Below are 20,668 nucleotides of genomic sequence, written 5' to 3' on the forward strand. Positions count from 1 at the left end.
ATGTGAAAACTAAACAACACAAACTACCTGAAAGCTCTGAGATTATCTCTGAATAATCAGCATTGTGTCTTTATAATAATAACGTGCTGCTGTGCACTCACTAAAGTAAAAGATCTTTATTGATTACATTTTGCAAATAGTGTAATAAGTAACAGAAATATTTACAGTTTAAAGGTTTAAAACATTTGAAATTGTAACAAATAAAGTTTAAAAAAAAAATAACTGTCACAATAATGTAACCGAAATCAGTTTGCTGCAGGGTGATTTTTTTGTTTTTGTTTCTCACATCTAGAAACCACATTTTAGAAAAGGGGATTAGTGCCACCTCTCCAAATGTTTTTGACTGATTCAAACCTTTTTTTTAAATCAAAAATAAGAGTTTTAAATTAGATTAAAAATGGAATGGTAAAAGGTATGTATGTTTGTTCCTACCTGGAGACATTAAATTATTGCACAAATCCTAAAGCCCTAAAAAGCAAAATGTGATATGCTTGAATTCTATGTTTTATTTTCTTTAATGGTCTGTTATTATCATTGTTTTTCCATCTTGTCTATTTTAAATATACATTATGATTAGTGCCACCTGGTTTACCTGTAGCTCGTGCAGGGCACAGCAGGGGGCGGCAAACACCTGCTGCTGTGTGTTAGTGACGCTGCGGTTAAACACAAGAACAAGAAGAAAGAAACAGGACCAACAACAACATCCGCCTCTCAGGAAACTCAGGAACTTTAACAGTTTGACTGTCGATAGATTAATTAGATTTTTATATTAATCGATCTGCAGTGATGCTCTCCCCTTTGCTGCATGTGACGCTGCCGCTCGCGTTCTGCATTATGTTGACGCGCTGCAACTTGTTTGATGCGGTGGCGGTGGATTTGACCTACGATCATTACGCGGAGCAGCGCGTGGATCACTTTCCCACTTTCCTAGCGATGCCTTGTAACTCTCTGATCAATCTACTTTACGTCATTACGGGTCTCTACTGGCTTCTGCGCCGCAGTGACGTCACAGAGCCGGAGCAGGGCCGGTACCTGAGACATGTGTTCGCATTCATGTCCATCTTTTACGCTGCCGTGCAGTGGACGCGCCTGGCGGTGCTGCAGCGCGCTCCCGCGGTGCTGGATCAGTGGGTTACATTACCCATCTTTGCTTGGGTCCTAGTGTGGATCAGCTTCATTGAGCGCGGGCCCACGGGGTGGCGCGCGTGGCACGCGGCGGTGGTCGAGCTGCTCTCAGTCCTCAGTTATGGCCTCGCGCTGCTTCACGAGCGCGGCTTCGAGGCGGCGCTGGGCGGTCACGTGCTCCTGGCGGTGTATAAAGGGGTGCGTGTGCAGGCCACACACGGGAACGCATGCACGCGCAGGTACCTTCTCCTCGCGGTGCTTTCCTGCTCCGGGTTCATTGTCCTGAAGCTGCTGGACCTACCGTTGGCCCGGTACTGGATATTTCAGAGACTCACGGGACATTTCTGGTCCAAAGTCTGTGACGTCACTCAGATCCACTTCAGCCTCTGTTTCTTGACTGAAATGACGACCAGGACCAGGAAGACTGGGTCTAAGAAGGACTGATGAACCAGCAGAGACTCTGGTACCAGAGGTTTTAGAACAAGTACTGATTTCTTTTAATCACTAATAATTCAATACAAATCAGTCATTCCTTATATGGAGCAGAACTTTTCAACTGAATGCTTTTTTGACACCACATTTTAAAAACAGGCTCTTGCTCTTGGTAGTGGCAGTTGATTTGTAATCTATTCCTGAATAAAAACATGGAAAGGATTATGAGTTTGAAAAATGGAGAGAGGTTAGAACACAAAGGATGCAGAGCACTGTAGTGTCAGTGTCACATAGCAACCAGCGTGCACATTGCCTCCAAGGGGGCGGGGTCAAAAGCTCCATTCAATGTTTTGAATTTGGACTGCAGTACCCATTTCAAACACTAGGTGTCATATTTACATATTGCTCCTTTAAGGTGAACAATGCCGTCTTAATTTGCACACAAGGCTTGAAGGTGACTAGATAGATCACAAATGTGTTTGTTAATTTTGACAATCCTAATCTGTTGCTTAAAAATGATTTTGATTTTGATAAGACTGCATCGTTTTTGTACTCTTAACCAGTTTTCATTTTCTGAAAATCAAAGATCTAAATGACAATATTTTTTGAGAAGTTGGGAGAAATGTTGTTTACAATATTTGGAGCAGTATCCCATAAAGACTGTATGATTGTTAAAGTAAAAATACAGAATAAAATAAAAGTGTTTCAAACAATCAGTGGTTTCCTTCGTGTCCGGTTAAACTCAGTAAGGTTCATATAGTTTGGGTTAGGAGCTGTTTAGGGGTTTTTCAAAATAATTTGAAATTTAATATTTTCCTCAACTATATACAAAAAGGAAATTTTATTTCATTATTGAGTGAAATTAAAATCAAATACATGTGTAATACTTCAATGTAAGTTTGCACATGACGGCAACAAAGCAGGTGTCAGCTGATCTTTACAGCCAAAGATGAACACATCTGTTTGTCTTGTTATTAGTGGTGTATTTCCACTCAGTGCTAAAGTATATACATAGAAACATCTTGTGATCTGCTTCCAGCCTTTCATACAATAAGTTTGTATAAATTGTTGTATTTGTCTGTGTAGTTCTTTTGTCCTACAGGTGTTACGATAGGCACACTGGTACTGGTATGTATGTGTTATATGCCTTCATCAGCTCCAGGGATAGTGATTGGTTCCCGTTACTTTGGGGTATTAAGCTAAGAAGTTTGGGGGTCTCTGCTCTAACAGACTCTCAGAGAAGTGTGAGACAGAGAATGATGAGATAAAACATGAATAAAAAAAATCATTTTAATCCTCTGATAAGTTTAATGACACTTTATAAACACTGAACATGTCATAACTGACGTCACATGTTCAACACTGAGCCAATTACATCCAAACACTGACACACACGAATACTTCTGATATATTGATCTATATACTGTATATATGTGTTTGAACTTCACATCTTTTTACACTTTTACACAGCTGTTGATTTCTGATCTCTCTGAGACGACGTCACACTGACACACCTGGACACAGTTAAATCACAGCAGGTGAAAAAATAAAAGTTCTCTTGTAACCATGGAAACAAACATGGAGCGTTAACTTCAGGACATCGTGTCTTGTTATTATCAGGAGAAATGATTTAGTAATAAAGTGACATTCAGAGTGACAGAGTCACAAACATGATCAAAGGTGAGACTTGCGCACCTGTGTTGATTTAATCCAACATTTACCTTCACACGCCGCTGGTCTCCACGGCGACAGGAACATTTAAAGTGCTTTAAAGGCAGAGTTCAGGATACATGGTTGTGTAAAACCAACAGTCTGAATTAATGACATGTTGTGAACGAACAGCACAGAGACAGCTGCAGGAGGGGTTAGCCTAGCTTAGCACAAACACTGGAGGTAGGTAGGAATAGTTAGCCTGTTAGATCACTGTGCATGCTTGTCTCACACACCTCCACATGCTGACAGTGAACACAGATCAGGAAACCTAAGACTCCATGAACCCTGTGTGTTTTGACTGTTCAGCTCAGTATCTTTAGTTACTTACTGTTTTGAAATATTTATATTTATTGTCTTTAAGATTGTCAAAACATTCAATACTCAATATCTTTTGATACCACATGTTTTAAAATGAAACTTTTAACTTAATACTATTTAAAGTATCAAAACTTAAATGAAAACAAGACTGGATCCATTCATAAGGAATTGCACAAAAATATTGGCAACCTTTCACATTTTTAAAAGTTTAGATTTAAAACAATATATTTTCTAATATTGGTTCTCTTGGACTTCTATTGTTGTTGCTGGGGTTTTAAACAGATTCTGACAGATTTTCCTGATTCTTTTCTAGAATCGTGAAGTTTAAATTTTAGTATTGACAGCCCTAGTGTAATGTTTAATATTGTATTTTTTTCATTTGTTGTTGTAAGCTGCTGTAAGCTTTAACCCTCATCTCTGGGATCAATGGACTGAAAAATATTCAGCTTTTCTCGACTCTCTATGCATTTATTCTTTTAAGCTTCAACATGTCAGTGAGACGTGTTTATTAAAAACTAAATGTCTGTAAACTATCAATAACTCTGATCAGGACTCAGAGCTCCTTGTTTGTCTCTGCATTGTTGTGATCAAAGATCTTAAGACATATAGTTTTACAATAAACACATTATAATCATGGGGACCTCGAGTAAGAATGTTAGTGTCTGCTTTTTTTTTTTTTTTACTGAGCTAAGCGAACAACGCTAACAGCTCCCACTTACAACAGATATCTGTGAGGGTCAGTTACAACTTCTCCTGTGTGTGTGTGTGTGTGCGCGCGCATGACACAGACAGGACAGTATAATGACTAAAGGATGAACATGTTACCCCAGTTTGAAGCAGGCTGAATGTGATGTCTCGTGCTGGGATTTCAAACAAATGACAGAATTCAGTTTCTATCTTGGACTTGCACAGAAATAAAAGTCGAAGGTCTACAGTCCACATTGCGACTGCTGCCGGTGTCTGCGGACGCTGCACATCTGGCTGAAGGACTGTCCGCAGCGCGAGCAGCTGTAAGGTTTCTCCTGCGTGTGAACTGTGCGGTGCCTCTTAAGGTGGCTGGACGAGATGAAGCTCTTCCCGCACAGTGAGCAGCGATAGCGCCGCTCTCCCGTGTGGATGAGCAGGTGCACGCGCAGGTTGTTGGGCTGAGCGAAGCCCTTCCCGCAGTGGGGGCAAGTGAATGGTCTTTCCCCCGTGTGCACCCGCCCATGCAGCTCCAGGGCGGCAGCACTGGGAAACACCCGTCCACACACCGCACACACCGCTGGGTCTTTAGCTGCAGCAGAGCCCCTGTAGGGCCTCCTCTCGCTGCTTGGGGTGGCATGAGGAGCTGAGGGGAGAGGGGGCGGAGGAGGGGGAGGGGGGGGTGCAGCTACCACAGCAGCTGCAGCTGCAGCAGCGGCAGCCATGTCGAAGGAGGCGGCGAACGCAGCCATTTCATGAGCGCCGCCCGTGAAGAGCATGGTAGGTGGGCCATCCAGACTGTCCGTCCCCCCTTGAGATGAGAAGGAAGACGGGTGACCTGTCTCTGAGTTCAAACCCAGCTGAGCGACCGCATATGCCGCGCCAAGATGGCTGACCCGCTCCTGCATCCACGCCAGGTCCAGACCAAGACCGCTGAGGCGCTCCGGACTCGCCTCATCTGAGACTAAAGGGGGTGACAACTGGGAGGGAGGGGGCTCCTCCTCAGCACCTCCTTCTGCCTGGACCTCTGGCTTTAGAGCTCCGTCTGTCAGGGGTCCTCCCAGCTCTGGGCCTGGAACAACCTCACTGACCCCCCCACTGGTCATCAGAGGTTTGGCGGGTTTACGTTTGGCTCGAGACCTGCAGGTCAGGTCCATGGTGGCATCAGTGGGAGACGGGGGAGGGAGGGACGAGGACGAGGAGGAAGTGGTGTTGGGCTCAAGAATGATTTCCCTGGGGGGGGTCTCATCGGTGGGCTCCAGGGCTGCAGAAAGACATGATGGACAGAGTGATTACCGTAAAACTCCAAATAAAAGCCCAAACTTATTTAAGACCCAGTTTTCTCTCGTCTGTGGTAGTAAAGGAAAGACGGGTCTTACTGAAAGGCCACATTCAGTGTTGAAAGCATTTGTGGATCAAAAATAAAGAGATGAGGCATCAACACACCAAGAATAAAGATGAACTTCAACATCTGTCCAAAAAAAAAAAAAAACGAAACAGAAAAATGCTCGAAGTAATGACATGGTCACTTACCTGCAGATAGACTGCACTCCGCTCTGATGTTCACCTCCACCTTCAGGTCCAGGTTACAGTCTTCCCTCTCCTCCTTCTCCTGCTTCACAACAGGAAACACTCTGCTCTCCTCCTGCTGACATACACAACAACACACACAAAATCACATGTACATGACAACACTTCCCCATCCCGAGACTATACTTTGAGCAGCACCCATGTAATGGTTGACACTGTCCTGATCTAAAAAAAAAAAAGTAAAAAAGGCACATTACAAAAGAAATGATATTAACGGAGGTCCATCCTCGCTGCCATTATAACCCCCGCCTATGTCTGCGAGACAGTGGGACACATGGAGAATGTGTTTTCTGCGTTCCTTCACATTTTATTGCATCAAAGATAAGGGGCGACAGAATGTGCTGAAAGCAGTCTGCAGATTAATGTTTACGTTTGAAATGTGATGGAGGAGTTTCTCTTCAGAGGAGGCAGCAGGAGGAGGAGCCGGAGGAGCTGCAGCAGGAGAAGGAGGCGCAGTGGTCGACACCAGAGGATGGAGATCAGGTGCTGAAAAACCACAAAGAGCACAGAATTCATTAAAACCACAACTTCTAATAAAACATGTTTCATATATTAATAGCAGCTGTTGTATCTTCTTCTGTGTGTGGTCTTGGGTCGGATCTTTACATCTGTTTGTATGACAACATCTTTTAGTTAGTTTTTTTTCTCTGAGAGGGAGACGTGGATGTAGAAAATAATAAAATACAGTTCTTTCTGTTTTCATTCCAACATGTTTGGAAAGAATCAGTTAATCCTCGTGTTTATCGGCTCACTCTGAAATCACATATTTCTAAATCTTCTTCAGTTATATTTCTAACCAGAAGTTTCCCGAAGTGAAAGAGTGAATTGTCTTTCAAAATGTGTGCAGCAGTTTGTCAGTATTTTTGTTGCCAAGGTAACAAACAGGTATGTAGATCATTTGTTTTTTATTAGAATCATCATCGAAAGCACAACGCACACCCTGAGCAGAGGATAGCAGGTGTGTGTGTGCGCGCGCGCGCGCGCGCGTGCGTGTACGGCTGCAGGAGACAGTGTGTAGAAACCCAGACAGACCCAAATTAGCCAAAGACTGAATCCATTATCAACCATGATTACTGAACGCATGATGGCGCGTGTGTGTTTATGGCGCGGTGTGTGTGTGTTTGTGTGTCATGCATCTTGTCGCAGGTTACACCCCCCTCCTCCTGTTTACCTCCCGACTGCCTGTAATGGGGCGCGTGCTGGGTCCTCCTCCTCATCTTCCTCTCGCAGCTCCTCATCTTCACCTCCATGTCCCGCACTCTGTCCCGCAGGGCCCGCTTCTCCTGCTCGCTCCTCTCGCGCTCCTCATCCATCTGCACGCGCAGCGACGCGTACCCGTCATCCACCAGCTTACAGATCTCCGCCACCGCGGAGTTCGCAAGGATCTCGATGATGGAGGCGATCTGCGCCTGGAAGCCCACACAGTCCGCCATCACCGCCAGCTGTGCGTGACTGTGCGTGACTGTGCGTGACCGTGCGTGCGTGCGCGGCGGGCTGCTGCTGTGGCTGCTGCGGGGATCAGATCCACGCGCTGCCGTGAGACATCAAACACACCGACGTCTGCCTAAATGTTTCTACTGAGGAGAGAGAGTCGCGTGCTGATGACGTCAGACTGTTGTTGAGCATCACTTCACAGAGAAGAGTTTCATCCCAAAAGAATTTCTGTTGTAATGGATGCAATTCCCAAAGGTGCAATAATGTAGTTACACTGTGTCCCCTTGCTCATTGTCAGTGATTAAAAACCTCTGCAGGAATAAACATGTCTCTTATCTAGTCCTTCCAACACAAAAAAAAATGTGAGATCTCCATTTCAGAAAGGCGCTGCCACTGTCCCATCCACTACTGGAGATATTTGTCCCAAATATCCAGTGATTAAACCCTTGGACCTTATCCTCCAGATACTTAATCACAAAAAAAACAACATGTGACGTCTGTTTCAAACTACTTCATCGATGTTATCCAACAAAAAAAAATACAATAAAATGAAGCAAGACAGTGATGTTAACAACTCTTGCTTTTTTTTCTTTTTCTGAATGCTGGAACTCAGAACCAAAAATACAAGCCTATATTGTTTTTAGTTAGTTGGAGAAATTTCACATCCATAAAAAAAGGTTTGCAAACAAAAAGCGACATTCAGACTTTATTCTAATGAGCTGCAGCAATACTCTGAGAATCCTTTAGGTACATTGTGTATGTCTATATTTTGAAGAAAATAAACAACTAATGATGTAATAAATTACCCTGCATGGATAGTTATTGAGTCAGTTTTTAAGTGCCATGGTCATAAAGTGGGGACAGCCGCGCGTCTTTGTTGCCTATTTTCTTTTCTTTTTTAATAAACGTTATTAAAACGATCAGACAAACCAGTTTAAAAAATACACAGGTACAAATACAATTTTCAACATAAACATAATGAAAATAATTCCATTGATTTTTACCGAGTTTAAAAGAAAGTTCTGAAGCACAGGAAGTGACGTCATGTGTTTGCAGTTTTCGTTTATGAACAGACGGTGGAGAAACAACACTCGTCCATCTGTGTCCTCCCTCTCTTTTTAATTGTTTCTGTGGTGATTAATCCAGAAACGTCTTCACCTTCGGAGGACTTCCACGGTTATTTAGCAGCTCCTTTCCCGCCTCCGAGCCCTCTTCCGCGGCAGGATGTCGAGCCGACTGGCCTTCCAGACGCAGCTAGCCTCCATCATGGAGGTGCTGGCTAACGCGGCGGTGGCAGAGATCTGCAAGCTGGTGGACGATGATTACGCGGTGGTGAGCCTACAGATGTCCCAGTGTCAGCGGGAGAACAAGGCCCTGAAGAGGAAGTTACACCTGCTCGAGCTGAAGATGGCACGGAACAACGTCGATAGGAGGCTCCGGGAGAGCGCCATGAACGGCGGCCGGCCCAGAGTGCAGATTACCGGGGGAGACAGGCTGCGACAGGCCCCCAACACCTCCAGCTCCAGCTCCACCTCCTGCACAGGTGACATAGATAACAATAACATTGATGATCATGAGAAATTTAAAGGAGGAGGCTGTGTATAAGTTCGGATTGTCTTCTCTCCAAGAGTGACCATCAATTCGTCATGATGACGACGCTTAAAGATGTTTAAATCACAAAAAGATGCTGCAAATATTTCAAAGTTAAAATCATTGTTATTGTTAAGTTTCAAATGTGTGACACGAAGTTTAGAGTTATAAGATGATGACTTGATGACAGAATAATAAATAAACTTTGATATGATTTTAGTAAAGAAAAATCAAATACCTGTTTGATGCTGTGGAAACAAAAATAGATGTCACCACTGACTTCAGCATTTCAAGTGTTGTTTTCCATAAACAAACTCTATTATTATTATTGTTACACGTCATAAAAGTCCAGTATTTTAAAAGGTGTCATGTAAATTTAATTAACACAAGTAACTGCACATGGTCTAAATTTTACAAAAATATGTTGGCAACATTTTGAACTGAAGGAGCTGGAGGGGAACAAGGTGTGTTTTAAATCAAAAGGATCCACAGTTTATTATTTTGTTGGTTTTTCTTTAGAAAGGAGACATCCAGAAATCAGTGTTCAACCTGAGACTTTCTCTGAGGTCTCACGAGAGCGCTGTAGAGCCACTCGAGCAGCGCCGCCGGAGTGTGGGAGATAAGTCAGAGGGATGATGTTCTGTTGGGGGAAAAAAAAACACAACTCCCTCTCTTCTGATGATTGTAAAACAGAAGTAAGAGGATAGGAACATTATCTGTAAAAAGTCGACTAATAGGAGAAGACGCTTCTCTTCACACTGATTGCAAGCACTGCTGTTTAATTAAGCTCTCCATTCAGACAGACAGGCGGAACAGAGAACAGCAGACGATGATAATGAAAGAGAGAAGTGAGTCAGCAGGTGAGAGGTCGACTACACAGTGCAGACACTCCTGACTCCATCTCAAAATGTGTGGTGTGCTTGGTGTAAGACTTTTTGCAATATAACATTAAACTACTGGTAAAATGAATTTATTACATTTTTAGACAAGTTGTGTGTGTGTGGTAAACAGTCAAACATTTCGGGGGATTAAAACGTGTGTGTGAATGTTACGAGGGAATACACAGTGAATGAAAAAAAAAACAAGCCCCACAAAGTGTTGACAGCCAATCACATCGTGGTGAGCTGGATGAAATATGAGATCATTAAATTGTTCAGTGGATGAGAAGTTAACAGTGCCAAACTGACTTATGTTCACTGTGTCTGAAAAGGTCTTATGACAACACAGCTCCACAATCTACACATCCGTCAGACCGCTGACAAACAAAGAACCATTTGACTGTTTTTGACTCGCAATGACTAAAAGTGTTCCTGCTGCACCATGTTTCACATGTTTCACACGAGAGATTTAGTCCAAACAACACATCCATATAGATCCACGTTTGCCATCACTGCTCCCAACATCCTGCTGTATTTTCTGCTATTATTCATCATTATGTGTCATCTTTTTAACTGCGACATTTGAACATGGAGATTTGTGCTGTATCATTATTATTATTATTATTATTGGTCTTGAGATTGAAACCTTCTTTGGCTGATAATAAACATCCATTCACTGTTTCCTGAGACCTGCTCCTGTTGAACGACCGACGTTTCTTGTGAAAATGAAAACGTTGACGAGCTGCCTCAATCAAAGACTCGCATCACGAAAGCAGGCAGAGCGTTTCGAGCCATCTGTGGGGGAAAAGAAAGCCGGCCTAATTTCAAGATCACGATATTGGAAGAATTTTGAACATATTCTGAAACAGCCGAGTGTTAGCTCTGAACTGAGATCTGTTTTGTGCTTGCAGTCGATTCCTGTGTATGCCTGGACAGGAGTTTGGGAAAATGTTACAGAATTATGCAGGAAGAGAACGTTTTTAGTTTTTTTTTTTTTTTTTTTTCTTTTTTCATGTACATGTTGAAGTGGTGCAAGAGGCTGTTAATAAAGTTGCCTGTGTGACATTTGGCATGAAGCTCATGTGGATTTGACTGAGGCATGATTTTGAATACATCAAGATACGTGATGTGTGTAACAGACGTGTCTCTGTGTTTTCAGACGCAGCGTTCGGGGGACCGATGGATGTGGTTCTGTGGTCGGACCGAGCTGCACAAGAGAACGCTGAGTTGATCCACACTGAGCATGTGCAGAGGAAGGTGAGCGTGCTTCAGTCGCCCTCAGACCTGTGCTCACAGAGTACGAGTGTTAAACTGCTCTAACCCGCTCTCATCTGCTGTGCAGTCTCCAGATGTGGAGCTGGTGGAGGAGGATGCGGCGGCGCAGGTGAAGGAGGAGAAGGTGGAAGCAAGGGTGACTGAGGAGGAGGAGGAGGAGGTGCTGATCAGAGACGAAGGTGAGTGCAGATAGAGGAGACGCACGTCAGGCTCATGGTTAAAATCATTCTGTTTGTTATGGCGTCGCCATGGAAACAGAAGTTTACACTTTAATAAGAGCTGTTTATTCTTTGTCCTGGTGGTCTCTCTTCAGGAGTGATCGAGTGTGTACCAGCACAGAGACCCGACCGCCACCAGCAGGGCACCCAGTCCAGCTCCAACCAGACCCAGACCCTATCCCCGTCCCCAGGCAGCAGAAGGAGGCGTGCGGGCAGCAGAGGAGTGGAGGTCAGTGACTCCTCCTCTCTCCTTAGCTGTGAGCTTGTTGGCTCTCTGCAGGAAACAGTTAACCGTTCGTACGGCGACTCTCAGTTTGACGTTTTGTGTGACACCGAGAAAAACGCTAACTTGTTGGTTGAGGAGTTTTTTGACGAGCGGTCGCGGGCTGGAGCCGATGGGAGTAGGCCGTCATGTTCGTACTCTTCGGCGGCAGCGGCTGCAGATTTCCCACCATCCTCCTCGGGTGTGAACGGTCAGACTCGTTTCAGTCTCCCTGAGTGTCTGCCTGTGTCCGAGCGCAGCAGAGTGAACCATCGAACAGGCGCCAAGGAGAGACTGTTTGTCTGCAGCTACTGTGGGAAAGCTTTTAACCGTCCCAAGAAGGTGGAGATCCACCAGCGTGTGCACACAGGGGAGAAACCGTTCAGCTGCTCCACCTGTGGGAAAACCTTTTCTGAGGCTGGGAACCTGAGGAAGCACCAGAGGGTTCACAGTGGAGAGAAACCGTACAGCTGCGGCTTGTGTGGACGAGGGTTCGCCTGGATCAGAAACCTGAAGACTCACCAGCTCAAGAGCCACCCTGAAGTGTACAGTGAGGGGACACCGGGGGGCGCACCTGAGCTGGCTTCTTTTATCTGAAGGGTATCGTGTGGTGTCATGATTCAGCTGAGGGTCAGAAGGAGAAACGCCAGAATGGAAGCAGAAGCTTTAATAAACAGATGTCAGAGCGTATGACAGAAACTCTGTTTAAACATGTTTTTATAAGTTACGTCACAGTGTTTTCTCAACATGTCAGAGAAGCTACATTTCTGCTCCATCATATCGTGTTCACACTGAAGGTCCCACATTAGAATGGAGACACATTTCTAGCAGTGTGTGAACCTTGTGTTTCATCGTCTGCTTGAGTCATCGTGTGCTTTTAACGTGAGTTTAAAGAGGAGCTGCTCCGCCTCGTCCTCCCCTCTTTGTTCTGAAGAAAAAAAAACTCCTTAGCTGAAATGTTAAATCTACAGTGTAAGGCCCTGTGTCCACTTCGCACTTTTCTGTCTGAACTGTCCTGTCTCTATGACAACAGTCTGTTGACAAAGTCCGCTGTTTTACAAACATGGCTCGTTACTGTTTACTGCATGTTTTCTATTTGAGATTGGTTTTTTTTAACCCCAGCAAACACGGAGCAAAGAGGATGTGGATACAGGATACTAGGAGGCTAAAATACGTCAAATATCAAGAAAAGTTGAAGGATTTTCATCTCGAGCGTTTGGAGTGGCTGCACAAAAACTCAAGAGCAGAGCGCTTGTTCAAAAGACGCTGGTCGCTGCGCCCGTCACCCAGACGGCTGCTTTCTGTTTTTTCCTGTTGGAAACGACAACAAACCACACAGGGCCTTTTGTCTGTCTGAGGCTCAAACACCAAATGAATCTTTTTGTTTCTAAAGGACATTTCCTAAAATAGCTGCTCGCTGTACTTAAACTGATAATCACTTGAACAGGAGTATACTGGGACTATTTTCAGCGGTGGATTGATTCACAGTTGATGATAGCGCTGAGAATCTGTGTCTGTCTCCCTCACAAAGTGTAATTAGAGAGAAGCTTCCAGAGAGAGAGAGAGAGAGAGCTAAGGCTTCACAAATAACCAAGTTTAGACTTCTTTAAAACCAGTAAAAAAACGTATGTCAGGGAAACACACACACACACACACACACACACACACACACACACACACACACACACACACACACACACACACACACACACACACACAGTCTCGTAGCTGCTGAACATTCCTCTTCATTCAGCTGCTCACAAAGTGTCGACATGTTTGTTTGTCAGGGAGACAGTTTCCCTTCATCACAGCGTGATATATAAATAAAAACTCTTCCTGCCATGCTGCTGGAAATATTAAAGATCTGACACAGATTGTGTGATCTGCATGCAAACCTGTGCAGGTTCAGGTTTGATTGTGAGCAGGTCACTCTCCACACGGAGTCACCTTGCTGACCGGCGTTGCCACAGTTTGTGATCCACCTTTCACAAATGATTTGGCCACCAGACCACACTTTCTCTATAAATCCAAAAAGCACAACAAAGTTCATAAAAGTCCATAAAAATGCCAAACAAATGACGGTAACCTCACGCTCTAGCAGTTTGAAAACACTTCTAGTGTTTTTGGGATCACACACCTGACCTACACTGGCTTGTTTCCAACAGTTCTCATTTGGTCAAAAAGCAGTAAGCAAACAAATCAATTATAATGAAAAGATGCTGTGAGTGAAAGAGAGGAGGCTGCTCTCTTGCCTGTGTGTTATCTCATCTGCTCTCCTCTATCTCTTTATGCACGGACACAGAAACCTCGACATGTTTCTGTTTAAATAATGAAGATGGTTGGGAAATAATGTGTGTGCATTATAAAGGATGGACATGTTTTATATCTCTGTGTAACCTGAACTATCGTCCAGTTCTTTTTAGGATTGTCACGATATCAGAATTAAATCTTAAAAATCAAACACTGTCATATGTGTTGGATACCACAGAAACCAAAACAGAAGTCCTAGACATCTGTTTTCTGGTAATCTATTGATTTTTAATGAACAAAAAATGCAGGCAAACTCCTGCACACAGTCCAAAGTGCACAAAAACATTCACATCAGCAGCCGCCTCGGTCTCAACGTGTTCTCGGCCCAACATTTGAGATAAAAGGCTGTGATTGGTCCGAGCAGAATCAGGTCTGACTTGAATCTGAGCTATGGGGGAGAAGATGTTTGAGTCATGGTGTCCAGTGATTATTAATCATTATTAATATGATGTTTGACATCATGTGTTTTCCTTGTGCATATGGAATAAAATCTGCTTCTTAAACTCGTGTAAAGTTGTTTTAATGAGTTTGACTGGATCAGGTTTGAGGTTAAATCAAGTCTGAAGGTCATGTAGAATAAGGGGCGTGGCCTCTGAGCGGCGGGAGCTGTAGGTGTCACTCAGCTGATTCAGTCACTGACCTTCACCTCTCGGCCGTGTTTGAGACCCTGTGGAAGTTTCTTTATGGAAATACCACCGAGACCTTCAGCCAGACTCAGCGGCCTTTGGATCCATTTTCGAAACACTCCAACATACTTTCAGTTCATGATGTGAAACTTTGCATTCCTTCAGTTCGGACGTCCAGCATTGTAACACGATATGAGTTTCATGTGTTTGCTGTGAACCCTCCAAATAAGATCATGTGTCTTCAGCGAACATGTGTATACATCGGTTATCATTCTGTTCCAGTGTGAACATATAATACAGGGCGTCGGCAGCCGAGTCCTTTAAAGCAGACGGCCCAGCTTCAGGTCGGACCTCCTTGTTTCCCTAAATCCTAAAGAAAAGTGTTTCAGGCTGTAAAATCTGTTCACTCTGTCACGGATAAATGATTCCTCACAGCGTTGAAGATCAGCTTCACACTCTGAATGATTTACACTATTTGATTTATTTAGGAGACGAGTCCAGGACTGAGAGTTTGAGCCAAAGGATCAATATTGTGTTTTAACTTGAGGAAATCTTTTCGTTTTGTCTCATTAGGTTTTGAATGGTTCACTTTGATTTTTTAATTTATAAAAGATCAACTCTGATTATTAAAGCAGAATAATGATCTCTCTTTGCAACATCAAAGTTTTCGTCAAGTCTAAAATCTTCTATAAATGATATATACGGTATATATATCATATATTTATAGATATGTGACGATGTTACCTGAGCTGGTGTTTCTGTCATGTTCTAATGATGACGCTGAGTGTCTGTGTGCATTAACATCACACACTCCTGTCTTCATCCTCTGTGTGTGTGTGTGTGTGTGTGTGTGTGTGTGTGCGCAGAAGGAGGAGGAGGACGTGGTGCTGGTGAAGGTGGAGGAGGTGGGGGCGGGGCCTCAGAGTCAGCGCAGCCTCAGCATTCAGGAAGGTGAGTGAAATGTCTCTGAAAGTCAGGTACCAACATGCAGTGAATTAATGACACTGTTTAGAAATAACACTAACACAATAACACTTAAACTCTCAGAAACACTGACACGCTATCATGTTCACAGTGTCAGACAGCAGCTAGTCACTCCTGGTCCTTTGTTTCTGGAGTCAAATCAAAAAATGTATTGATGAAAAAGCTGAAACCAGACAAAAAATAACAGGAAGAGGAAACATGCCTGATGCTTCTGTTTCCTGTCACAGTGTTGAATGAAAAAAAAGTTTCTTCGACACAAACTAACATCAGTGCAGGAATCTGATCCTTTGCATGCACTGTTCCATCACAACAAAAGCATCAACGATGATAATAACAATAACAATAATAATGATAATAGTAGTGATAATTGTCATCTCTCTCTATGTCTGCAGGTCTCGTGGAGTCGAGCACGGACGACTTCACAGCCGCTCTACCGTTTGATGACATCACACAGAGCTCCAATAGTCAGCTGTCTGACCTGCAGGAGAGTGGGCGGGGCTTTTCAGAGGTCAGCTATGGCACTTCCTCTCTGTGGTCCAATGGGGGGGTTAGTTATTGTCATGAGAACACCCTCCGAGGGCCGTCCTCTCACCGACCCGGTGCTCTGATTGGAGCAGAGTCAGGCAACGCTGGGAGGGGATTGGCTGCTGAGAGCTCTCAAGGTTTCCACACCTCTGTGTCCTTTCAGCAGCAGCTTCCTGTAATCAACCTGTCAGAGGAGACTAGCCCTGCCCCTTCTTTAGATCAGGTACAGGGACCGGCTGAGGGTCAGAATCGGGCACAGGCCTGCAAGAGGCGAGTCTATACCTGCAAGTTCTGTGGTAAAGGCTTCGGCTACCGCACTAGCCTGGAGTCTCACCTGAGAACGCACACGGGGGAGAAACCGTACGGCTGCAACGTGTGCGGGAAAAAGTTCTCTCATGTCTGTAACCTTAAGATACACCGACACATCCACACTGGAGAGAGACCGTACCAGTGTTTCCTGTGCGCCGATCGCTTCGCCGACCCCAGTAACCTGAGGAAGCATGAGAAGAGACATCACCTGCAGCCGTAGAGAGATAAAAACACCAGACACGCATAGGCACACAATCCCAAGATACAAGTCCCCTCCCTGCACGCTCTGAATGCTCCTCTGAAGCCAGAACATGACAAAGCATGAAAAAGAGACACCACCGACAGCAGACTTAAAAAAACGCACTCACAGACAGAGAGCCCTCCCTGTGCTCAGTGCGCTACTCGGACACCTGCAACCTGTGGATGTCTGTTCAGAGACATGAAAATAAGACCCACAGACACAGAAACAAAACCTACAGGCGAAAAAATGCAAACGCCAAAAAAAGTCAGGATGTCCTTCACACTATTTTCTGCTTTCATTCCACATTTTAATCTTGTTCTTCTCTTCATCATGCCTGTTTATCCAAGTGTCTTTAATGTAAAGGTGAAGCCATACACTGTAAATGTAGCGTCATCTTTTTTTATTGTGTCACAGTTTTGTAAACTCTGCTCCATGTTTACAGTTTGTAAGATATTTTATTAAACTTTCTATGAACTCAACATGTGAATTTGTGTTTTTTATTACGAACATTACAAAATTGTGACACAATATAAGCATCAAGTCTGTACGTTACATATGCATTACATTATATTCTCACTCTCTAGTATGTAAAAGGCTCACTTCATTGAAATGAGAATTATATCTCTTGACACGTCGGCATCATGTCTCTACGTACAGAGTGAGCTGGGCTGTCTGTCTTCTGCAGAGCTGAAGGGGGAGGTTAGGGTTGTTTTTGGTGAATCGCAGGCTTCATGCGCCTTCAGGTGTTTTAACTCTAAAAACTCCTGCATCTGTGTGTCAGGAAGTGATGAATGATATCCTCATGTTTATAACTGCAGCATGCAACAAAGCAGTACAGCTGTATAAAAGCACAAGATATTCAGACTTAATTTCTGAAGATGGCCGCCAGTTGAATGTTGTGATTGGTTAAACGTGTCTTCAGTCGTGTTCGCAGCAGTTTGGAAGTCGTTCAGCATGTGTTTGGTTGCTGTTCGTAAAAGCACTTTTTAAACCTTCTGTCCTCAGTCTGCAGAGTCCACCCCTGAGATGCCACAAGACTCGGGAAGCGTGGCGGCAGACCAGCAGAAGGACTCCGAGAGGAGGAGCAAAACCAGAACCACGAACCCCTCTGAGTTCTCTCTGTTTGACCTGGAGACCTTCTTCACCCGCTGGGCCCCTGACTCGGACTCTGTGCCAGTCCCCGGAGGGCCCTCGTGTTCTTTCACGAAACGTGACCCGTTACAGAGTGAGCAGGACCAAGTCATTCTTGTAGAGAGTGAGGCTCAACATGTGGTTCCCGCCCCTCAGGAGGTGACCAGGAGGCTGAATGGAGGACTCCATCAAACCGGATCGCAGGGTGAGAGAGCGGCCGGGATGTATCAATGTTTACATGCGTTTATTTTTCAATTTTCACTCAAAAGTTTGTCTGCTGGTTTTTAGTTGTTTTTTCAGCGTGATGATGTCAGACATGCTTTGTCATAATTTAACGAATCATTTCAGTCTGTTCTCATAATAATAAAAATAATAATTGAATTCATATAGCACCTTTCAAGGGACCAAATGATGCTTGTCATGATGAACGGACCAAACAAGGAACAAAACAAAAACAAAATAAGACAGGTAGCAGGTTTTTGTGGAGTTATGAAAAAAGTTATTTTCAGTTTGTAAAATATTAGACACAATATAAATCCTTCACCAGAAAAACGCTGCTCACTGATTTGACCCATCAAGGTCAAACCCTGTTTCTGGCACAATAGTTTGATTAGTCTGGACGATAAGTTCTCAGAGTAAAGATTGAACTTAGATCTCTGTGGTAACAAAACAATGCGAAGCTTAATTGTGTCTCAATCAAACATAAAAACATAACCACAAGCGAGCATGAGGAAAAACAGGCTCAGGAGATGCTGTATGTTCATCGCAGTTACCTGAAAATAATTTTCTGTTGTGTAACTCTGTGCACATAAACTTCTAAGTCGCGAGTTGTAAGAAAAGGACATTTGTCTCGGACTTAAAGTGCTGCAAACAGTCAGCTGCCTTGACTCTAGAATCAATAAATACAAACACAATCAACGTGTTAACATGGTAGCTGATATTTGCTATTGTATACAACATAGAATGACAGCTTTAGTAATGCCTTTCTCTCTCTGCCAGCTGGCCCATCAGTATCTGCCCCCCTGAGGACACAAGCTCCGCCCCCTCAGCCTCTGTGGAGCAGAAGCTCCGCCCTAATGAGGAAAGCTCACCCTCATCTGATTAGCAGCAGGATGTCTGCACGAACCACCGTTCCCAGTAACACTCCCAGTGTCAGTTCCACCTGCAGATCCTCAGCCGCTCCAAGTGTTCGAGGATTCTCAGCAGGGTCCATCAGCATCAACATATCTGCTCAGCCTCGAGCCAGCTTCCTGTCCCACCACAATAAAAGCCAGGCTGCTTGCATGGCACTCAGCGAGCAGCGCAGGAAGAGCTACGTGTGTCGAGCGTGCGGGAAAGCGTTCTCGGGTCAGTCCAACTTGGAGGCCCATGAGAGAGTCCACACTGGGGAGAAACCGTTCAACTGCGACACCTGCGGGAAACGTTTTTCTGAGGCGGGGAACCTAAAGAAACACCAGAGGGTTCACACGGGTGAGAAACCTTTCAGCTGCGAGCGCTGTGGTAGGAGGTTTGCCTGGATCTGCAACCTGAGGACTCACCAACAGTCTGCCACGGGCTGCGGACCCCCGACCATAGGGGGGCAGAACTGAGCGGATTATGAAGAAATGAAGAATGCTGACACTGTTTTATTCAAGCAAAGAGGTACACTGCAGATAGAAGTCCTAGACAAACGCCTGCACGCAGGAGGAGGAACTCAACAACGTGCTGGGGTGAAAGACATGTAGGGCTCTCCTCGTTAGCTCCTGGTTATGGACTTGAAACGTGATGGGGAGCCAACGCAGAGGGTAAAATTGGTGTAATCTGGAACCGTGTTATTTCTGTATAAAAGCAGAGCAGCTGTGTTCTGGACAGTTTGCAGAGGCTTTAGAAAAGTTTGGTTTAATGTGACTTCAGGGGCAGAAATACAAACTGTCAGTATCTCAGCTCGCCTTCGTTCATTGTCACATTGCCAGAAAGCTAAACTTGATGATTTGTTAACGGCTGACAATGAAACCATGTCTATTGTTTGAAACCACAGCAACATTAAAAGAAATCTTGACACCCAATTTGGGTTAATTTATTGTTTATAATTTTCAAAAGTTGCAACAATCTCCTGCACACTGTCTCAATTACACAAAAAACATTGTTCACGTTTGCGTATAGAAGTGATTTTTATTTTTTTTCATACAATTCAGACATTGCTCTCGCTCTTTTAGACAAAACTCTGACTGAAGATCTGTAGTTCATTATTGTAAAAATAACACAGATTGCATTTGTGTAAACCTAAGAGAGTAGCAGCTGGTGTTTTCACGTCCAGCTGACAGTCAGTGTTTATAATTAGATACCTAATTCAGATTTGAGAGCGGGGGCCCAGCCCTGCAATAAAACAGTCAAAACAGACGGACACTTCTGTGTCATTAAACACAGCAGCTCATTGTGGATGACTTTATCAAACTGTGGGTCAGAATGTAGTAACTCTTTACTTTGGCTTTCAGGACTAAAAACCGATCTAGTCTTCCTCTGACTTGTTCTCTATGTCGAGCTGCAGCCTGCAAACCAGAAATATAAGAATCTGTCTGCACATACTTAGGAGTCTGCAGAGAAACACATGGACAGAGCAAATGTTGCTCTTTGGGAATGAAGATGCTCATTTTTTTTTCTCACCCTGATACTGAGTCCAGTCATTGTGAAGCGTTCAGGTTTTTTAATGACATGCTTTGATGTCTTCATATTTGACTACAGACGAACAAGAGCGACCTTTATGCTCCATCGCGGCACATTTAGACAACAGACCGCAGCAGGAAGAGGGTTTGTTGCTCCGTCAGCTTTGATTGACAGCTCTGTTTTATACTCTGAACACATAATGAATGATTTTATACTGTGTGCAAAATAAACATTTTTAAAAAGCCTGAAATAAACGTTTCAGCTCTCATTGCTTTCAGTTATGATGTGTCAGAAACAATGTAATTGTCGTCTCTTCTTTACGCACACATATTTAGTTAGTAGATATTTAGTGTGTCCACTTAAGTCTACTCATGGAAATG

General features: G+C 44.0%; 3 protein-coding genes across 5 annotated transcripts; 2 read left to right on the plus strand and 1 right to left on the minus strand.

Moving 5' to 3' along the window:
* Window positions 1-531: 531 nt before the first annotated feature.
* Window positions 532-2,079, plus strand: tmem187 (transmembrane protein 187). The gene has a single exon (XM_079338661.1). The coding sequence runs from the start codon at window positions 787-789 to the stop codon at window positions 1,567-1,569; it is 783 nt and encodes a 260-aa protein (XP_079194787.1). The 5' UTR covers window positions 532-786; the 3' UTR covers window positions 1,570-2,079.
* A 750-nt stretch (window positions 2,080-2,829) lies between these two features.
* LOC306820722 (uncharacterized protein) lies at window positions 2,830-7,537 on the minus strand. Of its 3 annotated transcripts, none has more exons than XM_079338659.1 (4): window positions 7,034-7,537; window positions 6,233-6,348; window positions 5,806-5,917; window positions 2,830-5,536 (listed from the first exon to the last, which is right to left on the minus strand). In XM_079338659.1, exons 1-4 carry the CDS (start codon window positions 7,293-7,295, stop codon window positions 4,518-4,520), a joined length of 1,509 nt encoding a protein of 502 aa, XP_079194785.1. In that variant the 5' UTR covers window positions 7,296-7,537; the 3' UTR covers window positions 2,830-4,517. The 3 variants fall into 3 exon arrangements, with proteins under 3 accessions (XP_079194785.1, XP_079194784.1, XP_079194786.1); XM_079338658.1 differs by having other exon boundaries at window positions 5,806-5,920; XM_079338660.1 differs by lacking the exon at window positions 7,034-7,537 and adding an exon at window positions 6,469-6,604 and having other exon boundaries at window positions 5,806-5,920.
* A 509-nt stretch (window positions 7,538-8,046) lies between these two features.
* On the plus strand, window positions 8,047-20,530 carry LOC306819753 (uncharacterized protein). The gene is made up of 8 exons (XM_079337296.1): window positions 8,047-8,839; window positions 10,924-11,021; window positions 11,107-11,218; window positions 11,353-11,486; window positions 15,322-15,406; window positions 15,832-15,947; window positions 17,520-17,850; window positions 18,645-20,530. Exons 1-8 carry the CDS (start codon window positions 8,521-8,523, stop codon window positions 19,232-19,234), a joined length of 1,785 nt encoding a protein of 594 aa, XP_079193422.1. The 5' UTR covers window positions 8,047-8,520; the 3' UTR covers window positions 19,235-20,530.
* Window positions 20,531-20,668: the final 138 nt, after the last annotated feature.

This window comes from Symphodus melops (genome assembly GCF_947650265.1).
Source record: "Symphodus melops genome assembly, chromosome: 2".
Lineage (NCBI taxonomy): Eukaryota > Metazoa > Chordata > Actinopteri > Labriformes > Labridae > Symphodus > Symphodus melops.